General features: G+C 42.0%; 1 protein-coding gene across 1 annotated transcript; it reads right to left on the minus strand.

The window, feature by feature from the left end:
* Positions 1-4954: 4954 nt before the first annotated feature.
* Positions 4955-19985, minus strand: LOC105834886. The gene is made up of 3 exons (XM_012677715.3): positions 17542-19985; positions 9596-9792; positions 4955-6744 (listed from the first exon to the last, which is right to left on the minus strand). Exons 1-3 carry the CDS (start codon positions 18572-18574, stop codon positions 6499-6501), a joined length of 1476 nt encoding a protein of 491 aa, XP_012533169.1. The 5' UTR covers positions 18575-19985; the 3' UTR covers positions 4955-6498.
* Between the last annotated feature and the right edge of the window lie 1600 nt (positions 19986-21585).

Here is a 21585-nt window from a genome sequence, read left to right on the forward strand (position 1 = left end):
ATAAATACGATGTACAAACATATTAAATCAGCATTTAATGATATTGTATGTTTTAGCAAGTATAATATAATTCGAAGGCAGAAGACGATGTCGTTTGGCATAACTCGATTCCTCCTCGCCGGTCGTCGGCGAGAAATCGAGAAAGAGATTCCCTCCCTTTCCCTCGCTGCCTTCCTTCATCTATATTCATAGGGAACGAGTCCCGTTTGGCAATTAATAGTAGCAGCCTTCTCCGTTGCGAGGTGCAGACGAGTCGCTGGAAATAATTACGAGCTTTTTCGTTTTTCATCGCGCCTGCGTGTACGCTAGGGTAATCGGCGCAGCTCCGACGTCGATATCACCGGCGAAATCGGGGGAAAAAAACGAGCGTTTATGCCGACAATTCATAAAGCGGTGTCATTTCATCGTATTTACAAACCGGTCGCGCCGCCGGCCGTCGAGGTAGAAAGATATTAAAGTGATTTCCGTCCGCCAACGTTCCCCCGCGTCTCACGTCGCCGCGCTAATTGCTCCAGGAATACCGGGAGTCGGTGAAACATCTACTTAAACTAGGCATGCCGCCCGACAATCGCCTTGCGTGTAAAACGCCTCGCGGGTTTTCGCGCCCGGAAAAGTGCCGATGATTAAATAACACGGCTACTGTGTTCCCCTTATTTCCGCGCGATACTAGCTCGGGCTCGATCTTGGCGATAAAATTGCTGAGTAATAACGGATGTCGAAAGCCATAAAATTACAAGTTATATATATCAAACATTATTGTAAAGTTATTTTTCGGTATTGTGTATTAATATTCTTTTTCACTTAGTTTGAATATTTTGTTTTAATTTTCTTGGTTATTCAATAGCTCAGAGTTTTTTACACATTGAGAAAAAGATTATTAACTTGATGAAATTTTCAACTTAATTAAATTCTTTTAATTCAAAAATTTATATATTTAACTTTATCAGGATTGAGCGTTTACGCGTTAAATAAAAACAATCTATGCAGTGTAAGAAGCTATGCAAATTATGTTTTATGTGTCATTTATGTAAAAAATCTATGAAAGACTCAAATTTTATTAGAAATTATGGAAATTGTGTTTATGAATGTTTAAAATATTATATATTTTTATTTTATTAATATCAGACTCCAGACAATCTTATAATTTAATTATTTCATTGCAAATTATGTTATTTAATTCTAAATATATTATATATCTTGTATTGTCAACATGAAAAATGTTCATGCAAACATAACGTAAGCACTATGTAAATAATTGTAGATTTAATCTTGAAATATATGGCACAACTTAAATATATAAATACTTGTGTAAAAAAATTCAAGTGAAAAACTTAACCAAGTTAACAATTTTTCCCTCTCAATGTACTGATTTTTATTTGCCACTGCACAGTAAAATTTTCGAAATTTACGTTGACATTTGTAATTAAATATTAAGATAATTTCACAAATAAGATATTTTTATTGCAAAAAAATTTTTATGGGAGGCAATTTGGATGCGACGAGACGAACAAAATAGCTTATGAATTTTATTCACCTCTGTCGTGTTCGCTCTATCGCTTAATACGTGTAAGAACGGCCATCAAGCTTGTTCCTAATTAGGAACTCGGCTCCTCGGTACTTTTGAAGAGTTTGCCGTGACGCGTTTGCATCGACCGCGACTTTCTTGCGGCCGTAGCGGATAACTTTCTCGCCGTAAATGCTTCGATGCCGGCTCGATCGGCTTCGTAAATTTCCTACGAAGTCGGAAACGGGATTTCGTCTCGATTCATCTTGCCGGCAATTACGGCAACGGCACATGATCCGCGTTCTCGCCTACCGATACGCCCGATTCATGGTGTTTCGAGCGATTCGCTTATTCTATGATTGTATCTAAACGTGTTCCCAAGGTCCAGTATCCTTAAAAGTATACAAGGCGCGCATATATTACTCTTCAATATAATACGAATCAAAATAATCTCTGTATAAAATTAGTATCAAACTAAAAAAAATAGCGGATTATATAAATCTTCATCCAATCAAAATCATCTCATCGAAGAAAATATTGAAGAAACAGCACAAGACTTAGAATATTACGTGTCTAGATATTTTTGATATATTTTTCTATTTCAATCACTTTGAATCTACGATTAAAATTACGAAAGGGATTTAATTATTTACCTTTTTTTAGAATAAGTCTCGTGTTTGATTGTTCGTAATCTTTGGCGGGAGATACGAATTTAAAATCAGAATTGCGACAGAGATAATTATTTGCTTTATTCCTCGGAATAATTCCCGTTTCTGATTCGCCGTAATCCTCGGCGGGAGACACGAATTCGAGCACCAGTACACCCGGTTGAACAGTGGCAGCCTTCCAATTAGGATGGAGGCTTCTTCCCTTGAATAATGCCACCGACATCTCCCTCTCTGTCGACCGCACGTCTGACTTTCCGTGGTGTCTTCGTCTTTCCCTTGTATAAATTAGTCCCAGCCGCCACATAATGGCGTGTCGATACGCTACTGTCCCCCCCTTTCTAGTTCACTCTTTTGGTTTTTTAATCCTTCGTCCATCTCATATTCTTTTCTCTCCTTCTTTATCCCTCTTGTTTTTCAGCACCTATTCGCCTCTCCCTCCGTTCTTCCTTTCGTTTGTCTTCCTTCCACCAGCCGCTTATTCAGCCGTTCCGTTCGGAGCTTCAGTCGGCATCGTCCCATTTTCTTCATCGTGACCGCTCGGCCACTCGTCAGACCGGGCCGCTTAATTTACGACCAATTAATTTGGATAAACTGAATGAGTGGAGACCTGCTTTCGATGCACGCGTTAACCGTGAATATTTCTCCCCTCCGCTGCTGTTCCTTTCGGTCCATGTCATTCAACGTTCTCGTTTTGTTTCTCGAATTATTCTGATAGACGCATTTGACTCCGTAGCGCCACAAACTTATTTTTAAAAAACACACATCGTGAACGTTCAACCTTAAAACGGAAATAAGGACAGACTGCATGCATTTTAGAGTAAGAAAATAAATATTAAAATTACTGAAAATAAAAAAATCGTCAATGTCTATCTCTTGTCTTATTTGCTTTTAATATGCGTTTTTCTGTACTTATATCGTTTTCGGGGACATATGGCGAAAAATAAAATAGGGAGCTCAATAAAACTGCGACTCGGTAGTAAATGAAACAATCAGCTGTCCCTCCGTAAAGGATTAAAAATCAAGAAAATTCGAAGCTGAACGCAAAAAGCCGACGTTGCTTCACGCTGAAGACTCTCTAACGTCCGGCTTGAAACCGAGATGCGCTCCGAGAGATCGAAAAAGTGAGGGAAAGAAACTGAAAGCCGTTGTTGTTCCGCGTAATGAAGACGCAGACGTTATTCCTCTCTTGTGCGTTACTTACGTTTTATGAATCACATTGTTAGCGACGCGATCGCTCGCGACGACGAGCCCCTTACGAGCGTGAGCCGATCGGCGAGGTACGTATAGCGCATCCGGTGTCGTCGACGGCGGACCTGCTTGGTATTCCGCTGCGGTCGGTGAGCATAATTGGACGCCAACTGGCGACGCTCCTCCGCGTATCGCGGAGACAAGAAATTATTCTTTAATTAATTGTCAGCGCTCAATGTGGCCGTATGCGTAGAATCGGCCGGCCGCGGTACATAAATTTTATCTATATGGGAGCGCCGACTGTGATCGAGGCTGTGCGCGCCCCGAGAAGCGGAGGCGGCCGGCGGAGGCTTTGGCGAACGGCAAGCGGGGAGGAGAAGGAGAGAACGAGGGATCTCCGAACAGCTTCCGATCTACACGGGTGGCGAATATCTGGCGCCTGTTTGTAAAGCCTTTAACGGCGAGGCGAGTCGTCGCTCTTAAAGGATCTCTTTGCGCCTTGCCACCTGTCTCGCGACGATTGATCCCCGAGATGTTGTCGTCGTTGCGTGTTCTATTCCTTGACCTGACGGAAGTATTCGTTAGGATTCACCTTTCCAATTTCCTTCATTTGCCTTGCCGAGAAATTACTGTCGTCGCAGGAGACAGAGGCTATCCGTTCGTATGCTCGTTAACGTTTATCGTTTTTAGTAACATGTAATGTTATTAGGCAATCTTCACAGGCTAGACTTATATAAGGGGAAATCGAGTTATCCCGGAATATTGGTAAATCTTGCACCGTGAGCCATTGACGCCCCCGAACGCGGCGCGATTGCATGAAATATGGAGATGACATGGCAATTATCGGAAACGAGTACGGCGTCTTTTTCTTTCTCTCTCTCTCTCTCTCTCTTGGAAAGTTGCGCGTCGTCGAAAAAAAAAAGAACACCGAGCGCTGCAGGCGCCTATGGCCACACACCGTAAAGCGAGACAGGTGCACACAGGCGAAGACCACAACGCACAAATATGATAACGGCAAACGAGCTGCCGCGCCGGCAGGTATATGTGTTAGTGCCGTGTCGTCTATATATATTTTATAATTAGCCGCGGGCCCTCTCCTCGATAAATCAGCGCGCCGCCCAGGCTTAAGACTTAATTAAAAATTTAGTCAAAAACCAATTAGCAGCCACGGCGGATTAACATATTTCTAATTATCTGGCGGACACTTTCGGCCGCCTTATCGACTACTTGCCATATATGAAGCCGACCTGTCGATGACTGTGCGATACAAACGATCGCGCCGAGGCAAATCCGCCGCGCACACTTCTTTTTTCTCCCTTTATCCTGCCTCAATATGATGCCTTATTTGAGACGTTACGCTCGATCAATTGCGTCATTGTATTATTTGCAAATTAGTTAACCGCGAAAAGCTGTTTGGCCAACGTGGATTCTTTTGTCGACCCTTTCAACTTACTGTGGAAATTATTTTTGTACATTTTTTAAAATTAACTTTAACAACTTAAAAAATAAAGCAAATTTTTGTTTCTACAGCTTGCCTATGTCCATCCGTTCGTGAATGTTTCACCGAAAGGGTTGAAAGATCGACGAAAAGAATGTAAATACTGAAATCTTTTATTTCGCTATAATATACTTCCATGGATAAATTATCATCTTACATTTATACAAGGCGCATAGGTACGTCTAGAACCACGCCACATTCGTAACGTTAGCTTTTACTGTCTATGAGCGATTCCGCGTCCCCTTCGATTCACAATCGACACAAGCTGATACATTTACACGCACTTGCCTCATCTTCTTGCATAGAAAAAAAAGTCAACAAGAGTCTCTGAAAGATATCGAGATTAGACGAGCTACGAATTGTGTACTTGCTAAAGAAGAATCAATGGTTAGTGGCGGCTATCAGAAATGTCACCGATGTCTCATTCGACACAACTTTTGAAAATCTAGCTAAAAGTTCGCGACTAAAGCTTCAAAATAAACGATTTTTTTATGTAAAACAAAACAGACTCATTTTCTTCAGTGTGAGGAATTACTTCGGGGAAACAACTACTACATTTGACTTCGACGTTGACCCTTTTTCTTTTAATGCTCTCAGACTCGGAATTGTTTTTAAACGTACCTCGCACATTCACGTCGCTGCACTCTCTCGTACGGTCCACATTAAAAACACACCCGTGAACGAACTTTTGCTAGGTCCAGTGCGGTCCAAATCCGTTAAAACTAACTCTCGTACGCCCGTTCCTCGCGATTCCTTCTTCTCAGGGTAATCGAAGCGTCCTGTACACATGTGTATATATACATACGTACACCCATAGTTATCGTACGATACTATTTACACTATGTACACTTGTGCTTTCTCTTGAGATCAAAGCTTCGCACGCCCCCTCCTGGCGCCGATGTAGACGTATTCCATCGTCCCGAGAAAATTATGCGACGATGTTTCTTCGAGCTACAGGTTTCCCGAACTTACAGTTCGGACTTCACGTATTCAGATTATCCTTTCTGAAGATAAGCCATCCGGATTAATACGCGATTATCGCCATTATTTAACCAGTCCTAGTCAATTTTGATTCCCAATCCTAAGTGGTGGATCCCAATGTTCTCGATACTAGTAGAAGATTAAATAATTAAAGTCGAGCGAGAGATGGACTAATCAATAAGAGTGGTCTAGAACTTTCAAAACAATTTTTCTTCGTCGCGTAAAAGCAAGATCACTTAAAGTCCATTTTGTGAATTTATTACCAATTATTTAATTAGACTTCTTTTAATTTTTCAGTTTCTAGAGTTCTCAACATTTTGAGTTCTAAACTGTCCAATCCTTGCTCTCTTGGACCTCTAATTTACAAATTCTCGACTTCTTTAGCTATTAAATCTTCGAGTTCTTTTCAATCATTAACTCCACAGATTTTCATTTTCTCTAGTTTTCTAATTTTCAGATTGTTTTCCATAATGCTTCTTCAGATTGTTAAGTTTCTGAAGACTCTCTCTCGGATTCTTAGATAAACGTTTTCGTATCCATGAATCTTTGGCAATCATAGATCATCGGATCCCCAGTTCGTGAGCAGATTGAATCTTCGGACGATGACATCAAGAATGACTTCAAATTACACGCATATTATATCTTGGCATATATCATTATTAAGGTCGGTGCCCAGGCGGTCCCATGAACATGGCCGCCGCCGCCGCAGCATGGGTGTGCCTAGCCATGGCAGCTGCAATGAAGGGAGGCACTCCTGGGGTACCAGGCGGACCCACCCCGGAGAACATTAGTCCCGATCCGAAGCTGGGGTGCAGCAGAGGCCTCGCGGATAGTCTTAGCTTCTCTATTTCCGCCTCCTGAAGCCGCTTCGCCTTAGCTCTTCGATTTTGAAACCAGATCTTCACCTGAAACATTACATTATTGTTCCTGATTAGAGCGATAATAAATCAACTGTTACTACACAAAATTTGTCCATATATTACTTCTTCACTCAATTCCTCAATATCTCTCAGATGATGGATGTTTAATCTGAGATGTAACAATACAATTTTAAGAATTTTTTAAAATAATATTTTATAATATTTAACATCAGCGGCACATACATCTATTAAATCTTTCTAAAACAAGTAATATTTTAATATATTTTAATAATGAAGGATATTTTACAAAAATCAAATAAGTCCATTATCAAAATGATTCTTTATCAATGGCGTCTCACACCGTAGACCAATTTGTTTCGACAAAAAACAAAAGAAAAGAAAAAATAGTTTAATACTTATGCTATTTTACAAAAACAAAACTAATTTATCAAAAATTATTTCTTTCAACATAATATTATTTCAAATATCATTTCTTTCTTTATCATTATTAATGCTACAAAAAAAGATAAATGTATGATAAAAATATTACAGTAAAAAAAGGTAGTAAACATAGAATTTCAGTAAGAACCAAACAAGTAGAGATTAATTAACGCAATGTTACATTGATATATTGTCATAATGAAAATTACAGATAGGTGCTAAACAGCCACATGAAAAGTTAGTGTCGGCGATTTGAGAATGAATATTTTATCCGCATTATTGAAGTCGTTGAAAACACTGGCTCGTGAGGCACCGAACAACGTGAGAAATCATAGATTTTACTGTCGTGTTGCATTATACTGCGCGACACGCCCGCAAACATTACATAAGTGCCATTATTGGCCGACGTGTCGTTTAACACTAGCAGCTAGAGATTTACAATTGGCAAATAACACTTTGCACAATACAGACCGCACGAGATACTGCGAACGCTTAATAATCTGCGATTAATGAAATTACGCAATAATCTACTAATAAGCGCATTGCTGGAGTTACCAAGAACAATGATGAAACTAATAGACGAAGATTTTCTGCGTAAAATGCACACGAATCATTTAGCGCGGTCGTTAGACAAAACGGCCCCGTCGGGAAACATCAGTTTCCAGCAGGAAATTATCGACGTATCGAGAAGTTCTCGGCGTCATAAGACAGCGACACGCCTAACGCTCGAGTTTACGCGCAGTTGTGTCGGGTCAACACTAAATCGCGTTTAATTGTTATTTGCACAGTCGTTCGCAAATCGCGTCGTTTGCGCAGCTGTCGGTTTGAATCGATGGCTAATTTGCGGCAATATTCGGCACGAAGATGATAATAGGGACTCCGAAATTGTTCTGCATCGATGGAGCTTTTAACGAATCCTCCTTTTTTGCAATATGCATGAATAGAATAATTACGGTGCATTCAGACGTACTAAAAAACATTTAGGCATATCGTTAAAATGTTCTAGAAAACATTCCAATTTTAACAGATGCTTTCAAATTACTCGCGACAACTCGCGCGTCCAACTTACGTAACCGAACTTCACTTAAAGTAAATCGTCGAGAGTTAAAAAATTTCAGCTTAATTAAGCCTAAGAATGAAAACAGAATGTAACACTAAAATTATTAATTCATTGGTATACAAATTAAAATTGATTCCAGAGATAAGCGTTTTTTAATTAATCCAAAAATCATACAAGTCGTATTTATGCACGAAGAGAATTTTAGTAAACACTAAAATTTTAGTAAAATTTTACTACACTGAAAAAAAAATGCAATATATTCAATAAGATATGTTATTGCGGGCTGCCAATTAAAAATATACTCAATACAATAATATATGCTATTGCAGTATCAACATTGTACTTGCATTAATAGCAAATATTATTGTATTGAGTATTTTATGTAGTTGGCAGCCCGCAATCACATATGTTGTTGGCTGTATTACATTTTTTTTCTGTGTACAATTTTAGTAAAATTTGATTAAATTTTAGAACAGTTCTAATAAAATTTTCAAAGTCCATATTGTCCTACAACTATCCATGCGTTCTAAAAGAAAAATGTCTCCGTGCTTTCTTTTTGTCTTCATAAAATCAAGTGATGAGGTACTTCGTGTGATCATAGGGATGGATATCGCTTTGGCGCGAGTGTCACGATTTGAATTGTAGACATATCTCTTTGTCCGAGGTGAATAATGAGAAAGAACAGAGCGTGATCGAAGGAACGGTTTGGCGAGTTAAACGACACGAGAAGATGGCAGGGTAATCGTAGCTTATCTAAGCAAATGAATGCCAACGTAGCTTCATTTCGATTGATGCATTGTAACGAATGCGCAAAGTGTATCTTAGCACGCTAACCGACGTGATAATAGCCCACTCTGTTACATACGTGGCAAAGAATTACGATAGTCCAGGTAGAGAAGAGAACAGATGACACAGTAATAATAATCGTGAAAGATAATTTTGCAATTAACCGTTAACTCAAGCGTAGATGTATGAGGTATGTATAAATATTAATTTGCAGCATGAAAATAGTGCCTTCCGCTTTTATAAGCACACTAACGTTAGTCGTTTAATATAAGTCTAATAAAATAAATATAAACAGATGATTCTAACAATTTTTATTAATATGCTCATTAATTGCGAGAAATACGCCACGATTCAACATCAGCTTTAAAAGCCAATATATATATTTATTCTTTTTTACACGATTTACAGTTTTCACGTTAAACATAAAAAAATATCTGTTCTAATTTATTACGCAGAATTCTTATAATTGGCATTAAATAAAATTCGTAATTTTTTTCATCTATTTCTTAGCGTGCACCTTGAATATATTTCGCTCGTTGTATGAAACAAAACTTTTTTCAATTCTAAGAGAGCTGATTGCTCGCATGTCAATCGTATGGCGTCTCTCACCTGCGTTTCCGTGAGATGAAGCGACGACGAGAATTCTGCTCTTTCGGCAATCGTTAGGTACTGTTTTTCGCGAAACTTTTTCTCGAGCGATAACAGCTGTTGCGTCGTGAACGGCGTTCTTGGCTTCCGGTTGGGCTTGTGCTTCCTGAGGGTACATCTGACTGGGCCTGGTCCGGGTCCTGGCAATCTCAAATCTCCTAAAATCAAAGAGAAAACATGCGTTCCGGTAAGATTAAACTTCCTATACATTTTCGCGTGAATAATTCTAATGTAAATAAATTGGCGTGTAAAGTGAGCTCTAATTTATTTAAAAAAAAAAAACTGCAATATTAAGGAGATCGTTAGAAAAAGCTCATTTAGAGAGCCGGTTTCCAATGAAAAACATAAAGTTTCTGTTAGAAAATTATTTAACGTCGTGGCTCGCCCGCTCCCGTTTCGAATTAATCCGGACCGCTATTCCTCTCTAAAAGGAGACGAGATGCGGGGATTAGAACGGCATTTACTCTGCCGCGCCACTTTGCTATCTGCATCATTAGAGAGGGAGATATACGTTAATAATGACACTCGCGGACATTTGTATCCGTACTATTAAAACGCCAGTCCGGCTTCCTCGTGCACTCATCGAATGATAATTAACCTCGGACGTGCAGCGTTAGTCGTTAATTTACGAGCACGCGGCGACGTCTCGGCAAGACGCGTTTTCATAGGTTTCGCATGATGAAGCGATTACGGTCTCGCCAGCACGGGGAAGAGAAGAGGGGAGGCCGCGCAAATTAAATCATAAAAAATAAATAGCGCTCGAATGCTCAACGAACGGCGCCTAATTATCGACCCATCATCCCGGCCTCGTGCATCCGGTGCGCATGATTATCATCGACCGTCGTTGTTTACGATCGGCTCATGTGCACGCAATTAGTTGGTACTGCGTAAAGTTTCGCCACCTCTCTCTCCACGGTAGCGCAATTATGTCGACGGCGTTCGCGCGCCTTGTCATTCGTCGGTAAATCCATTTTAAGCTGACCACTTCGTTAGAATTCACTTAAAAAATAAAAGGGCAAGAGGAATAACGTATCCTGCGAGTGAAAAATATGTGCGGCGATAACGTGCGGCGAAAACGCGTCCTCCTATTCTTTTTCTTTCTTTCTTTTTTTCCACGTTCGACCGCGATAATTAATATCCGACGTGAGAGACGCCGCGTATTTTAAAAGCGGCGCACAAGAGACCAAATGAAGTATTGACATCTCTTAAAAAATCTCGGTGGCCGGGCTTGCCAATAACTCTTCTTCTCGGTGGCCGCGCGCATTCTACAATTAGACATATTATTTCCCTATAACACACGCCGCACTATCTCGCGCGGCATTGAAAATAAGCGACTCGTACGAGAGGAAGAGTAATTGATACCTCGGGTGGAAGCAGGCGGCCCCTGCGCGTCGGCCAGATGCGATAGGGGTTATATATATATACATCGATCGCGACTTTGTGCACCGTGAAAAAGTGTTTTCGACATCCGAGGACGACGAGACGCGATGACGATTTCGCGACGCGGCGGGGAGGGGCGCGCGTGGATTCCGAGCGCTAATTAACGTTCGACCGGGTACAAAAAAGGCACGGGCCGCCGACGATTGTCGTACCGGATCGGTCGAGAGACACCGGTATCACGTCTTCCATTCTCGTTGCGCACCGCCAGCCTGCGGTTCCCCCGTTTCGCGTGTCGCCTGGGGAAGCCCGAGCCGGGTTCACGCACGTAACCGATCAATATGTTCTCCCAGGAGGCTAATTAATTTCTGCTAATTAAATACCTATCCGGACGAATCAAAAGTCGCGAATCGCACCACCACCGCCACGACTTTCTTTCACGTTTAAGGACATCGTATGTAGGTCGTGGCGCAATGCGCGGCGCAATTCTTTTTGCACCAAACGCTCCACCAGTTGCACGTATTATTGCCTTTCGGTGGCACTTTATTTTTTGCATCGGCATAACGGTGCTAGGAATTTGCCGCCTTGCGTCACCGAGCTAATGGATTATTAATGCAGTTAACACTCGAGCTGCAACGCGTTGTTTGCTTGTTTTCAGAGGGGAGGAGACGGTCCCCTAACGCGAGTGACCGCGATACGGACGCGCGTTCGAGATATTGCGAGAGGAAACGCGCAAGAAAGACGCCGCGGATCCACCGCATAACCAGACAATCTGTCGTTACGTGTCGATGTCGCATCCATTCACACGGGTAATATAGCGATTTCATGTCGCTCGTCGAAGTTAGCCATGCCGCGCACGTAACCGATCGATATGTTCTTCTTGACTGCTAATTAATTTCTGTTAATTACCCGATCACTGAAACACGCACGCAAACGGCTACGTCGCCGTAACCGCCGCTGTCGCTCTGATAGGTACACAATCCGTTCGCCTGCCACACTATAAACTTTTCGGGTATAGCCAAGCGTGCGACGATAAAAGATTGCCCCGGATCGTCGTTCGACGTTAAATCAGCTTAATTAAACATAGAGGGAGATACTTCGTGTGTGACTGCACCGTACATTTCTGTGAGTATTAAAATTATGATAAATAAATTAATGATGGACTCTCGAAATGTAAAATAGATAGGAAATTAAGGCAACGAGAGTCAGGCGCTGTAGTTGATGTGCATTATTAATGATTCTATACAATTTTTGTACTTAACAATGTCCGGACATTTCGACTCTATTTCGAGTTATTTTCAACGAATTTTACAATTAACATCTATTTGCTGTTTTCGCAAATGATCACAATTAATCATCTATGTGTTACAAATCTTTTTCTTACGGATAATCAAATGGTCTATTAAAATTATGAATTTCAAATTTAGATATTATTTAATTATATAATAATGCAGCCTACAGGCCAAAAGTATTAGCTCCTATATATTTTTTCATTTATCTCTTATTTTTATTATTATCTTTTGAATAATTAGCCTTTGTTTCAAGAATCCTTTAATGTATAATGCTGGTAATCAATAATACAAGAAAATAATACAAATAAAAAAATATATCAGATGGCCTAATTCTTTGGTTGTAACACCAGAGCTGTGGTGTTAATTAGATTGGATAGCTAACATAACTAATATGTTATTTAATTACTAATTTAGATTATAATGACGTACGCATATCGTGTCAGACTGTGACGTAAATTTCGAAATTTCTACAATAAGATCACAACGGGATAAAATCTGATCTTTAATGTTGCGTGCACGGGCGTGTTTGGGTATACAATTCGCGTGAACATTTTTACAAGAAGCAAAAGCTTTAGAAGGCAATTGCATCGTTACGTGACCGCGGCGCTGCTTTCATCAACGGATACTGAATTTTCGGGGATGTTGAAGAGAGACACGTTAACCGGCAGACGGGCGTCGCTTCGGACCGCTGGAACGACCGAGGCGGGTAATTACGTCCATGGAATGATGAATCGTCCGAAATATTTTGTAGAACATCATTGGACGCGGGGCGGGCGTCGTTAATTCATTCCTGCGCGCGCAATCCAGATAAATGCGTGCGGGCAGCGGCGTTCGAGCGTTATAAATGACGTCCGTATTCATAATTTTCGTAAGCCGCCGCCCAGCGACGGGTCCTGGGATTATCGGCGTATATACGAGCACCGTATCGCATCCCTCTGCTTTCCCCCCCTCCCCCCCCGGAATAACTGTCAGTGGTGAACGGTTGATGGAAAGGAGCTAATAAGCTTTTCACTGTCTAATTTTTCAGAAACACTTTTTGGTGCAGAAGATATGATATTTTGAAGAGATACCGTTCGGAAAGCGATACATCTATCTTATTGCAAAAAATGATTAAAGAACGTCTTAATAAACCTGATTTATTTAACAGTAAGTAATTCTTTCTCTCATTAAATCCAACAAACTTTCAAGTAAGATCTAACTCGTTATTTACTTTAATTTACACACACACGGAGAACAATATCTTCAAAATTTATTCCATCTCCGAAAACGTTTTTACGCAGAAATTTCCAACTGCGACAAAAAAATAGTTGCAATTAGCTTCGAGTTTCTTTGTGAAATAAAAACACAATTGTGTCTTAATGCGATTGATTGTACAATGAATGAACGTTGATTCAGCGTCGGAGCTTCTTGTCGAAAATACCGAGGACTAACGAAAGACGTGGTAATTAACCGAGTTGTCTGCGAGTGAACAATAATCTCGAGGCAAAAGCGACAATGTCGTGACTGTGATAATCGCGATTGCAATAGCGACGCATACCGAGCTGCTCCGGCTTCCGTTCCAAGTGCTGGTATAATTGGTGTCGCGCACCAATAGCGGAAAGAAAAAGAGGAAGACAAATCGTAAGAAGAACGCGGGGCGGGCCGAGGGGGCGAATGGTTTGTCGTTATCGTTCGCAAAAAGCTCCGCCGAGCGACACAGGAAGCTGAATGCGCTACACCAAACTTAACAGGCCACTTTAACGAGAGCGGTTTTTACCGGGCGTCTCTTGAATGCATTATGGATGTCGTGAGTTCTTTATGACTCTATCACGTCGAACTGCTCGCGATGCCGGTTGGCGCGCGGGCCGATCATCGCGTCCTCGCGTCTTTCTTCACGTCTTTACGTTTTCTGTCGTCGGCAATGTAAACAATGTGGGAAATGAGATATGGAAAATAAGCGCGCAGTTGCTCTTACGCGTTCTCAATCAATTTTCGCTATTGTATTCTCCCGTTGTCCTCTTTCATTTGCCGTCAATACCACTTTTACATCGGGCGTTATATTTTGAGCCGGATTTTATTACGGTTGACACAAATGAAGTAAATGTGTCTCATTCAGTTATGCCACTTCGTGAGATATAGGGGTCCATGTAGTCGGCACGCAGCCGGCTTTTATGCGTTCCCATTAGTTGCGGGATCGCGTGTCTTTCCAATATTCTCTCGTTCTCCGGTTACCATTCATGCTTTATTTTACATCAAGTGTTATAAGCGTTACTTTCAATTATGCCACTTTAAAAGATAAGGCAATACATGTAGCGGGTAACTTGCTCTTTTACGTTTATATGAGTTTTATGCGCTTGCGTGTTCTAGTATTCTCGCTTTTCCGAACTTAAGTTAATTGTTCAATTGTATGCGTATTTGCGAAATAAGGAATGCTAGTTGCTTGCGTAAATTTCTCCGAGAGTCTCTAATTACCCGTTGCCACTTGTCGCAAAATTGATGTTATTGTTTGCGCAAATATGGAGAAAAAAAAAGTGCAATTACTATCCACAATTGTACTGCAAAAAATTCTATCACGATAGAGAGCGTTTTCCAAAGATGATCACGTAAAACGATCACGATTCATTGTTCAAAGACGAGCCCTTCGTTAAATGTCCTTAACAGTAAATAACGTCGCAAATCTCGAAAGTTCCTGCGAGCAAAATAATATCCGCGCGTAACGAGGAACTCACGCCATTTCCGAGAAAGAAATCTTTAAAACCATTACGGGACTCTCGGCGAGCATAAAAGTTGACGCGCGCGAATAGCGAGGCCAGGTACGAGAGGAGCACTCTCGTCCTTTTGCAGCCTCGCGAGTACTCGGGCACTCGAGGCGGAGAGTACCTCGGAGAAAGGCTACGATGTACGATTAGCCCATTGCGCGTGAGGTGTCGGCTACACCTTAATGAGGTATTACTTTAATTGTCCATTAGGAATGGACTCGATGTAGTAATGTTCACAAAGTTCTTTGCTCACACGGCAACACGAGTCTTGGCACTTCATCGTCTTTCTCCATTAGAGGAATCTTCCACTCGCTTAGACAAATGTTGGTGACCACGAATTGTGGAAGAATTAATAATGGGCAATTAATAACGTGCGCTGCCTCGTCGCAATCGATAATCCCATTTCGATCGCGAAACTCCCGACGTTCCAAATGAAACACGTTTCGTCATGTTTTGCGTTAAATATAGATATTACTTAGTCAAACAAAGTATATATCTTTTCAATTCGTATCTTGTTTACAGCGAATTTTCTTCAAGTAATTGCTAATCGCGCGAGATAAGAGAGAGCGAGCGGGAGCGCGCGGTCGGTAATTAATAAATCGCAACTAATTCTCTCGTTTAAGTCATCGTAAATTATTTATCAGCAAAGTGTTCCCAAGCAGTAGCGACGTCTAATTATCGCGAGTTGCGAGCCGCCACGGCTTTCCTTCTCGATTTATTAGCCAATTACAATCCATATATCCGCCACCGGTCATGGAACAAGATCTGTATCGTTATATGGCTGATCACTTTTGTACCTGTCCCGAGAATCTCGCGCTGCACGCTTGCTCTCTCTTACGCGGGTTTCTCCTTCCTCATTAGGCAATTACGTCGAGTTTTATCCGATTTTTCGTTCGCGTCACATGCCGCGGACACTCACGTCGCTTCCGTCACACCAGAGGCGATGGAAAATCGCTAGTCGTCGCTTTGTAAATGCCGATAGTGTGTCCCAATAGCCTAGATATACGACGATCAAACCCGACGTGCCGATCGCACGCATTTCAGGGAACCGATCGCAGACCGTAACATGAAATCGAGTTCCGCGTTGACGGTATGTGGGATAGATTCGGAAGATTTGCAAAACAGTCGAGTTGTAACTCTATCCGGAAGTTCAGTAGGAGGAAAATTACGGGAAAATTTATTTGATTACGCGGGTAAGCAAAATACATTCGCAGTGAACGATGCGAACAATTCTTAAAACTAACGGCTAATGTTGCACCCATAATCATTTTATGTCCACAGATTTTACTGAATAACGTTAAAAAGGCAAATTAAAAAGCATTAAAATTCGATTTAAAAAGGCAAAAAAGGTAAGATAAAATCAATTTTGTATGAAAAAAGGAACGCAAAAATTTCTTAATTAATTAATTACTAATCACAAAAGAATTCTATTAAAAACTATTAATAAATTTAATTTTATAAATGAATCATAATAAATTAGCATTTCCAATATTTCCGTCGAAAAAAAGTTTATTCCATTATTTATTGGTTCACGAGGAAACCTGATAATTTTGAAATTATAGCTGCCACGCGCATTCGATCATTCACTTAAATTAATAGCACAAAATCAGTAGTACAAGTCCTATCCTGAGGTCATACGATTAAGATAGTTGAAGATTGTGGAATACAGGATTATATGTCGAAGAACGCAACAAATCATTTTAATCAACGATTTAAACTGCGGACTGAATTGATATTGGCACGAATATCCATGTTATGTTATGTCTTCAGTTAATGGCTGCTGATAAATTTAAACATGATATGTATTCGTCGAATTATAAATATTTATCTTTTGAATTTGCATCACATTTAAGGTATATCATTAGTCTCGTTATGCCCGTTAAATCTTTCCGCTCGAAGAAGAAATCGTCAGCCCAAAGATATCGTGTCGATCGTGATGGTAGTTTTAAGGCCTTAGCTTTAAGCTTCAATCGCGATGAAGGTAAACCGGAGTGCGGAGCGAATTCTTTGGCACGTAAGACCGATAATGCCCGCCTACTCGCGTGATCCACGGTACTAATGCAGAGCGTTATGAGTCTGCGTGTTATGCATTAACGGTCGCATTAAGCGTTTGCGTTTTCCATCTGATTGCCGACATTGTATCCGGCAGAATCGCAAGCTAGAAAACAAATGCAGCGAGGCTATTCTTGTCTAAATATAAACTTCTTGTTCAAGAGATACGAGACACGACGTGTCTTCGGGGAATTATCTTCCATTAACAATTATTACGAGATTGAATATACGATATTAAATTGAAAGACAATAATTTCAGCACATTATCCATATCTATTACGAGATTTTTACTTGATGTAGTATTTAGTGATATAAATCATAAAATATCAATGTGCTGACGGAAGAATATAAATTTTATGTTCATTTATTAATACCTAATGTGAAATTTCATACATTTTAAAATATAACAGTCGGCTTTGAGCACGGGGATGGTTCGTGTTTGTCTTACCGTTCGGGCTGGTAGGTCCACCGTGCGGCGTGTAAAGATGTCCATGAGGATTGTGTGGATGCGGGGGTGGGGGCAGCCACGCGAACCCCGCCAGAGAATGCGGAAATCCCGCAGGGTTCCAGCCGGGAGCGCCGGGTGCTCCGGCGAGATACGGCGGGCCCTGCGACGGCCTTTGCACTCCTGGATGAATCGGCTGAGGCACTACCGGGCTAGACTTCTCCTCCTTCTCCTGACTGGTCTCCAGGTCCCTCTCCAGCTCGCAATCCGAGTCCATTACGTTTAAATCCTCGGACTGGCCGACGCTCCTTATCTCATGGTCCTCGAGATCCAGATGATCCGTCGTACGGTCTCCTTCCAGGGATCGATTCGCCTCGGAATCGCTACGATCGTCGAGGATCTCTCGTCTGCTCGCGGGCGACACGGATCTCGGATTGGTGATCCTGTCGATCCTTTCGTCCTCCTCCTGAATACGCTCTTGTTCTCGTTGGAGCACCGTTTCGCCGATCTCGCTCGGCGAATTGGTCGTCAGTCGATCTCTTGGCGTCTCCTGGTCTATCCTGATAGGCGAAGATGACTTGTCGTGGCTTGTCCTAGAGAAATCCTTCACCGTGAGTTGCATCTCCTGTCGAGCAGGCGGGTGGTCTTGCTCGAGTCTGTTCGAGTGATGATGATGATGATGATGATGATGATGATGATTGCCAAAGCTAGCGAGACCGTGAGGACTCAATCTGGCGAGTAATTCTCTGCTCTGAAGTCTCTGCTGCTCTATCAGAAGCTCTCGATACCTCACCTCCATCTCGAGATTCTTTTCAGCATCCATCCTGTCATCGTTTTCTCGCCTAGACGCGAAGGTACCGCTGCTGATGGCACTCTTCTTCGTGCCGCTCAGCAAGGCGTCGACGCTAAAGCTAATTTTACCACTTCGCGGTTTCAGATTCGAAGACGCTGACGTCGGAGTAGCCATGTCGACGTCCTCGCATAAACGATCACTACCGGAACCTGGGCCCGTCACCACGCCTTCGCCGTTGCTCATGCCGATTCCTAACGGGTCGGTCTTTCAGGTTCTTGCGTCTCACAAGTTTCGAAATACGACCAGTAATTTTTATCAATCTATCAAACCACACTTGTAAAAATTATCCGAAGATATCAATAAGAAGACCGTTTGCTTTCTTAGTTCCATCGTTGAATCGTATGCCCAATGTCCATTACACTGTGAGTTTTCTAAAGAAATTCCGAATAAATAATGTCGCACCTTAAAGTGTCAGCTGGCAGTCGTTGCATTAGCTTCTCACGGACATCCGTTAAAAGACGACAAACGTGATATGGTGACGCGATCGAGCCGCAGGGCACTTACAGGTGACGATCAGTCACATCGTGATTCCTGGACGAAACCTGCTAATGTCGAAGAGACTCTTCAAGGCGCAGCCCACCGCCTTAATAAGTTTCACGTTCCGTTATTCTTGGAATCCGCCGCATCGCCGCGGAATGACCCAGCCGACACGAGCGGATTCCTCCATTAGAGTCAGAAGAGTGTTCTTAAGATATCAACATGATGACCCAACTCCTCTCACCTCTTAACTTTTATACTTTGCACATTCTTGCTGATCCTCAGCCGATACTCTCATACAGCAATTTTCTTCCCGTGATACTTTATAGTCCTTTTTCTCAGACAGCGTTTAATGGATCCGTATAAAAACATTTGAATGGAGCGCGCAGAATGAAATCTACACTGTAAAATACCCTATTTGCGAGAGATGACGTGTGGATGAAATTTACGTTGACTCCCGCTGTCATGATATGTCTCGGATAATTTTAAACGATTATTCTAATATCTGTGTATCGGGTATCTAATATTCTAAAATACTCTTCAGCATTGCGTTTCTCCCGTTTTCAATTCAGATCCTTCTTCATCATATGATACACTTCGATGTATTTCTTCTCTATTCCACCAATTAGATTACAAACGTCGATTCTTGTATACTGATGACGTGCGAAATCTTCGGGGCATCCCGGAAAGGTCAATTGCTGATTTCCAACGTCAACAACGTCCAACGCTACCATCAACGCGTTTATTCGCGCGTTCCATTGAGCGTGGACGTCAACGTGGACGCGCGATCTCCTCCAAAATTCCTGAATTTCGGCCGAGGCACTCGGTTTCTTCGTGCACCGACGACGCGGCTTCTCGCGACCTAGACGGTTCACCAAGACGGTCGGGCGCGTACTCCAGCTCAGGTCGCGCGACGGTGAGGACACAAGGTGGGAGTACGGTAGTCGCCTCAAGAAAAGAAACGACTGTCGGTGATGGAGTACAAATAAAATCGGTTGTAATCTGTGTAATCTGCCGCGTGGTGACCGCCTCTGCCGCGGAAACGGCACTGATTACCAGCTCGGCTGCACTCGCGGCGGAGAGCCTTGTCGGGGGGGGAGGGGGGACTCTACATTCTCCCTCTTTCTCTCTTTCTCTCTCTCTCGCTCTCGCTCTCTTTCTCTCACACTCTCTCTTTATCGTTCTGTCTCTCTTTTCTCGTTCTCAGCGTCGCGGTGCCACCGCCGGGTGCGCGCCGCCCCCGCAACGCTAGCAAAACCGGTACCGTGGCCTGGGCTCGACCAATACGCTCAAGCCGACGTACATCTCGGGCGTTTCGAGAATGGGCGTTCTTCGTGGTCGGACGTGAACCAATAGCGGACAACGAGGTGGATCGAAGCCCGTAGGGGAAACCCCTCTTCTTCCGGTACTCCGGGACCGCCAGATGGAGCTGGATGCATCGCCCGATGCCGGAGAGTATCTCGAGGTGGTGGAGAACGCGGATGGTCGATGGAACGTCGCGGTGGTGGTGGCGGTGGTGGTGGTGGTAGCGATAGTGGTGGCGGTGAGACGCGGTGGGACCGAGCGGAACGTGACGACTCCTAATTGTCTAATTCCCGGGCGCGCAATGCGCGAATTGATTGGCAATACGGTGCACGTGGCTGTATGCACGGGCGCATAGCTGGGAGGGCAAGCAACCCTCTCGCGTTCACCCGTACGCGTACACAAACCCGCGCGACACCTCGTTCCGCACTCAAGCGAACGGTGACTGATCTAGGATTTATAATATATCCTCAACGACATGGGCGATCCCAATGTCGATTATATTTAATTATTAGTAAATTATGACATGCGTGCTGGAACACGTGACTAGATTCTTGATCCGATATTTTTTTTATTATTTGTGCTCAAATTTGTGCTTATAAAAAAAATTGATTTATTATACGAAAACGCGCCGTACATTTAAGAAAATTTTTTTTTTAAAGTTATATATTTATCTTTAAAGTAACGCAAATAAGTTATAAAAATGTTGCCGAAATAAATATTTTTATTTCAATTGATATTACTTTAGATTGTGTTACAAAATGAGTTATTATTTTTTTCTAAGCTACTCATAGATCTTTAAAATTGTTGATGATTCTTAATATTTTAATTTAAAAAAAATATTTTTAATAATTTCACAAAAATTGTATTTTCTTCTCATATTGTAAGATTACTTTATACAAAAATAAATAATTAAATAAATAAGTAAAAATGAACAAATAATTACGCTCTTCATGGAAAAAGAACTGTAGGATGTTCCTTTGATAGAAGGGATAGTAGATTGAGGCCTTAGTAGAACCGGCATATTAAATCTCAGATCCAAACGAAGGGAGTGCATCGATACAGCGAGGGTAGGGAAGCGCCTGCAATAAGCCAAGCATATACGCGCGCGCTCTTCTCGCGAGGAAAGAGATATACCAGAAGGCGGGAGCAAGTAAAAAGAGAGAATTGAGCCGTCAAGCATAGGGTTTTTGCCGTTCGCCAGTCACAAACAGGACTAAAAAGATCTTGAGCAACGTACGCACCGTTGTCTCATACTTTATGACGCTCTAATTCGAGTCCATCGCATTAATATGTTAGAAACAAATTGTACTAAAAAAACCAAGATGTAACAGGATATTAAAGCAAGAAGTTTTTACTCAAACCTACAGGAATAAAAAAATGTTTACATCTAAATGTAATTATAATTGACACAA

The sequence above is a fragment of the Monomorium pharaonis genome, chromosome 4, assembly GCF_013373865.1.
Source record: "Monomorium pharaonis isolate MP-MQ-018 chromosome 4, ASM1337386v2, whole genome shotgun sequence".
Classification (NCBI taxonomy): Eukaryota; Metazoa; Arthropoda; class Insecta; order Hymenoptera; family Formicidae; genus Monomorium; species Monomorium pharaonis.